The sequence below is a fragment of the Patiria miniata genome, unplaced genomic scaffold (genome assembly GCF_015706575.1).
Source record: "Patiria miniata isolate m_02_andy unplaced genomic scaffold, ASM1570657v1 HiC_scaffold_8, whole genome shotgun sequence".
Lineage (NCBI taxonomy): Eukaryota > Metazoa > Echinodermata > Asteroidea > Valvatida > Asterinidae > Patiria > Patiria miniata.
This window is the reverse complement of record NW_024037075.1, coordinates 5,641,710-5,648,004: the sequence shown is the minus strand read 5'-3', so window position 1 is coordinate 5,648,004 and position 6,295 is coordinate 5,641,710. Positions and strand designations below refer to the sequence as shown.

At 40.0% G+C, this 6,295-nt stretch overlaps 1 protein-coding gene across 1 annotated transcript; it reads right to left on the bottom strand.

Annotated features, from left to right (window-relative positions):
- Window positions 1–1,757: 1,757 nt before the first annotated feature.
- On the bottom strand, window positions 1,758–5,459 carry LOC119719687 (monocarboxylate transporter 12-like). The gene is made up of 4 exons (XM_038189182.1): window positions 5,264–5,459; window positions 4,256–4,399; window positions 2,930–3,784; window positions 1,758–2,303 (listed from the first exon to the last, which is right to left on the bottom strand). The coding sequence occupies exons 1-4, from the start codon at window positions 5,457–5,459 to the stop codon at window positions 2,158–2,160; spliced, it is 1,341 nt and encodes a 446-aa protein (XP_038045110.1). The 3' UTR covers window positions 1,758–2,157.
- Window positions 5,460–6,295: the final 836 nt, after the last annotated feature.

Genomic DNA, 6,295 nt, shown 5'->3' with positions numbered 1-6,295 from the left:
TCACAGAAAGATAATTCTGCATCTTCATGGCATTGTTTCGAAATCGCAAAGAACAAAATGAAACTAAAAAAAAAACTCCAAACAAACAAACAAACAAACAAAAACCATCCCCAACAAACAAACAAACAAACTAACACCCCAACACCCCAAGACCCCAACAAACAAACAAAAATACACATCTTTAAACTTCAAAAGAATAATTTGGCAGTTGTTATGTTTGCAAATGTTGTACATTACCTTCACCAAATCAATTTCAATATGTAGAACGAAATGCATTTTTGCCCTTGTGTTTAACAATTTACTTTTTCAGCTCCGCTATATATAAATATATAAAAAAAATACTGCAGGAGGAACAGAATTCGATGGCTTTTTTAAATTTTAAAGTTAATGAGCGGAAAATAACAAACCGACGTGTAGCATATGCTAAACATGCAAATAACCTGTCAATAACACTATTCAGAATGCAATGTTACCGCAGAACAACAAGGGAATTTCCAAGCATAATATATCCGCACGAAGTCAGATTTTATGGAAACCATCGATGCATGTTATGACAATATTACTAGTTACGAGCGCGAGTGGAATACGCAATTCAGTTTGTATAATGTAGTGCGTCTGTGTGCCTCAGGCCAGGAGCGTGTGTATGGGATAACGAAATGTATCATCAAGCGAACTTGACGCACAGTTAAGATGGAAGATGCATGCTGTACACAATCGTATCAGCAGTTAAGCTATTAGACGCGTGTGCAGAAAGAACTGCTTGCACATCTTGGAATAACGTGATATGCAGAGTGCGATATACAGATCGTGGTATTAGGTTTACTATCACACTGTACGTTGTTGCCTTGGATCGAGCAATCAGGAGCAAGGAGCCGAGTTTGCTTGAAGATAAATCTATTGTTAACCATACATTCCGTGTTATACATTCCCACCCCTGCTCTGAATTATGGAAGGCAAATGAGCTTTTCATTTAATCTTTAAACTTGTAATTTGTAATTTGACACCCGATGACGTAATCATGACGTCAGAGTAATATGCACCACTTCGGATGAGTGCCGATAAATGTTGAAATTTACAAGTTCATATCTTATACCGTTTAGGAGAAAACCCGCGGAGAAGTATTGTCCGGAAAAAAAAATTATCAGAACAATAACAGAGAGTGGTCGGGTTGTGCCCGACCACTCAAAAAGGTGGTTGTGAGGATGAGAAGAAGTGAAGGCCATGTATTGGAATGGGTAATGCCCAAGCGCTGACGTATGTGTTAAGTAATGAGAACTATACTCCACGCATATTCTGATTTTTGAAAGAGACCATTATAGCTTCTTTAATTAAAGTAGCGCTACGCTAACGCTCAAGAACGCATTGTGAATCTTAGCATGCATCAGAACTGCAATTTTACTGGAACTTCCTGTAACATGTCCATGATCGAGACGGTTAAAAAACAGTGGATTTATTTGTAACATATAGGCCTACTGTGAAATCGGGCATATACAAAAACATCCTTTCTCAAAGACAGTGCGGTGCTTCCTTCTTCATTTACAATGAGGATGTAACCGTCCAACTTTGCCGTTATTTCAAATAACAAGCTGAATTTGAATTCACAGATTACAACGGTCTACATTAAAATAATGTTTCAAAATAAAACAAACTATTGATAACATATCACTTTTCCCACCAAACCACCTATATTTACAAAACACGTTACTCTGCTGTGCTAATTTTACAACAAAAGTGTAAATTAACCAGATTCTGTCATAAAAGAAAAGAAAAATTTGCATGAAAACTGTAATTCAACACAACACCAAAAGTGCTTTATAAAATCAATTACAGCGTGGATATATCTTTTTTTATAGTGTACTGTATTACTTTGTGCTTTTCAATTTTCTTAAACTGAGCATTGGTTAATTCTGTTAAGAAAAAGTAACAATATATATAAATGAGCACTAATACTGTTTACATCGTTCTTCCAATAAAGTAGTTTGAAAATTAATCTTAAAATTTCAAATTTAACGCAATAACATGCACTTTATACACGGACATGTTATTGTTTTTAAAACTAAGACTATCGTCCACAATCATCAGATTGCAATGAAAAAGTAGATGATCCATTCTATAACATGTTTTTTTTTTCATTTCACGCGCCAGCATTCTTGTAGTTTAATTAGGGGTACTTATAGCCGGCTGCTTGGACTTGCATCTCGCCTGGAAACATTCCATCAACAGCGCCATCAACGATAGAGCTGTAATGCATCCCAGGATGAAAAAGGCCCAATCAAAACTGCCAGTCTGGTCGTACATCCAACCTGCCAACAAAAATAACAAAGTAGTTCCAACCAGTCAACATTTTGTTTGCTTCGTCAGTGTCAACATAATAATTCCAGTATTTTTAATCAGATACGTGTTGACAGTTTTATGCCGCTTTTCAGCTTGTTATTTCTTAATGTTAATTTTACTCATTTGAAATTGCTGCCAACATGTATAGTGCAATAACCTACCGGTTTTCATACTGTATATTTTCAATAATTTATTTTATGAAAATATCAATAAATATTAATAATAATAATAAATTGTGTTTATTTTTCTCCTAGAGAAAAGCTCTTCCAATTCACTGTAAATTTAACTTCCATCGGGAAATGATTGCTTTTTCAGGTTATGAGGGAAGGCAATTATGTTGGACATAAAAACGTTTTGACATGGTCACAATAAACGCAACTGCCCTTAAAGTATGTTTGAGAGAACCCTTTAACAGGTGACCGTCAAAATGTGAATGAAACCACTGTATCGGTGGTTATGTAGGGGTGTAGTAAATGTTTACATGGCATGTATTGGTCGACGAACCTAAGACATCAGAATTGCATTGAGACTATTGACATGCAATACACTGATCTCGCCAAAGCCATAAAATGAAACGAGATATGATATGACTTACCTGGAAAGAATCCAAGGCTGAAGCCTAAAATGGCCGTCACCAGCTCCATCCAAGCGAAAGCACATGCCAAGAGATCAGGTCCAAGCAGTTCCCTGGTGTACAGATCATTCAGTGAAGCACCTGCTCCACTACTGCCAGAATAGAAAACTGCAGTGACCATCATCAACCAATAAGAGTTTATCCAGGGAGTTATCAGCATAGCTGAGGAACTCAGTGTGATCATCAGTGCGATCACCGGTCTCAATTTTAACCAACCTTTATCGACGATACAACCGAGCAAAATCCTGAAAACGACGTTGCCGCCCCCTGCAGCTGTGGTGAATGTCACAGCGTCGTAAGGAGAGAAGCCTTTGGCTTCGGCTTGGGAGACGTAATAGATCATCCATTGATCACTCACAAAGCGGCTGCATATGAAGGGGACTGCTGTGATCCAAAATGAGAACTTGAAACAAACCGAAAATCCAAAATGTTTTATCTGCGCACCGAGGGCGTCTTTGAAGGCGCCAAGCCGTGATGACTGTTTCAAGTTGCCTGTCTCCTCGGCACTTGTTGAGCTGACTTTTGGTTCCTCATTGGGCTCGGTGCTCACCGGCTGATAGCTGACATTTGTTTCATCAGTCGATGCTGAACGCAAGAGAGCGCCACACACCCCAAGATGCATGGTCAACCCTCCAAGAATAAGCAAAGCCCCTCTCCAGCCGTACGTATCCAGCAACAGTTGGGTAAAAGGCCCAACGGTTATCACGCCTACTGCACCTCCTGCTGTCCCTATTCCTACCGCAGTGCCATAATTTGTCGTAAAACAGCGCCCGAGTAGCGCCCTTGTCAGAATATGGACGACACTTAGAGCAGGTCCTGTGGACAACATGTAAGATATCGATGAGTAATCTACTTCACGTTGGTTGACAAAGTATTAAAGGGAGGGTCAGTGTGTTTTGGGTGTGATACCCTAAAAATAAATTGTAAAGTTCAATTATTTTGTTAGCACAACGAAGGTATGAATGTCCTAATGAGATGGGAAAAGAGTTTTAAATTCAGCTTTTTAATCACTAACTAGATTTAACTCAAGTCGAACTAATAAAGTTGATATCCACAACATATACTGCCAGCACGGCCCAGCGCTGAAACACGCGGAATTATATGAAGTCATCATTGCCTCTTAAATGCTAAAAAAAAAAAGAATTCATTCGTAAAGGGCAATCGAAACAAAACAAAAAAACAATTTATTTTTTTAATCATGGGGATACTAAATTTAAACTGAAAACAATCCTTGTCATGTAAATTAAGATTGAATACACTATCTCTTGAAATGAATGAAATATTTACCAGCTGCCAGTGCTAGTATTGATGTCAACATGGCAATACTAGTGGAGAAAGAAGCGATGATCATAGACACACCAAAGATGAAACCGCCGACCGTCACCACCGTGCGAGTACCAAATATGACCTCAAGTGGCCTAGCAAAGAGACCTAAACAAGTACACGAAGATGGTTAGTAAAGAGTACATCTATACATGAATGTCTTAAAGATGGAGTAGATCATCAAAAAAGTAACTGCATGACCAAATTATTGTTAACAAGCTTGCTAATGGTACTAATTAAATCCTTGTGAAATAATTCCTTCTGTCATTTTGAAGAAAACAATCAAACAAGGTCATTTCCAAAGATGAGTCTGGTGACGCATTTTTGGAAATGTCCGTAAGGAGCTGGTTTCTAATTGGTCGAATCCGTGAATGGGTGCGCGCAAGCGTTGAAACGACAAACACGCGCATGATGCGGTTGCTATTATTCGTCGGCTCAGTGCGTGACATCGCGTAGGTGAACGAGAACGTGTTCCGGATGCTGATCCGGCAAGTTTGAATTGAAATCCAGACCCTGGCATATTTATTTCTCCAGATATACAACATTCACAGAGCTAAAACTTCATCAGGTTAGTTGTTAAGCACCTAGCTGTCTTTAGATTTTGAGTGTTTCTGAATTCAAAATAACCGCCATGCCACACCAATAGTTATTTCCGTCACACTTTTATTTAAATAACAAGTCATGTGATCGTCCCCTTTTTTGGTGGCACGGTTGATGTGCCCACAATGTGCCTTATAATCATGGTCAAGAAACTTCAGGCACACATAGGGCTGTTTTTTACGATGTCTATTTCACACACACACACACAAGTGTCTGCAACGAATAGTCTTTGTGCCATTGCACATGAAATAAAACTACATTTGCCATTCAAGTTGACCACTGGGGCACCATACATGTAACTTAATTTTGTGTTGCTCAAAACTACCAAAAATTACATGAAAGTGACTCAGATGCGATAATTACAAACCTTACCAGTAACACATATGAGTGCAGTGACAATCGATAGCATCCAGCCGACCAGCCAAGTTTGGGCCGCAAATTGCTCTTGTAGTGTTGGTAACATCACTCCCAGTCCCTTGATGAGCCACAGCCACAACACATAGCTGACAAACAGACAGAGAACTGCGTACCAACCCTGGTGGGGACGACCAGCTTGAACCCTGCCCATGATGAAGCCCTGTCTGGTATTTTTGTGAACTATGAACGAATCTTTGTAGCCTTTGCAGGTACACGTACTAGCCTAGTTAGTGCCTCCCCTGTTATTGTAGTCCAGTACTTTGTGTCGATGTCCCAATATGCTTAAACCCAAGCAGCCAGCTGGGGAATCAGTCGTCAGCCAGGCTGTGGTCCGAGCGCAACCAATCCAGCGGTTAAAAAAAACAGCAGAGAAAAACTGTATTGTACATGCATATCAACTGTAGTTTGCTCATCTCAAAACTCTTGGAGTGAGTCAAAGACTATAAACTGTTCCTTAATAGTCATCATGATGTTCTTGTTCAAAGTTGTTAGCCTTTGTACTGGCATTGTTGCGCTGACGACAGGTGTACTAGGTTCAGACTTCTGTCCATCATTACCATCTTCTAATGAGCAAGTACATGTATGTCCACCAAAGTGGACGCTCTGGCGGGGTTCTTGCTATCGCCTCACTGAAGAGAAGGCGAGCTGGAAGGGGTCCCACTTATCTTGCCAAGGCATGGGAGGCAAGATGGCTGCTTCACACTCGCACCCTGAAAATGAGTTCATTACTCAGATGAAGGGAAGTGGGGAGAGTGTTTGGATTGATTGCAGCGACAAAGAGGAAGAGGGAGCATGGGTGTGTGAGGGGCAAGGTCAGTTAAAGCCATTCTTTAACTGGGCAGACAGAGAACCAAATGATCATCTTAACAATGAAGACTGTGGTGAGATCTGGGGAACCGAAATGGTCAGTGGAATGACAGAAAGTGTGTAAACCCTCAAAGAGCTGTTTGTGTCCGTTCCCCTAAGTGGACCCCTCGTCATTACTGC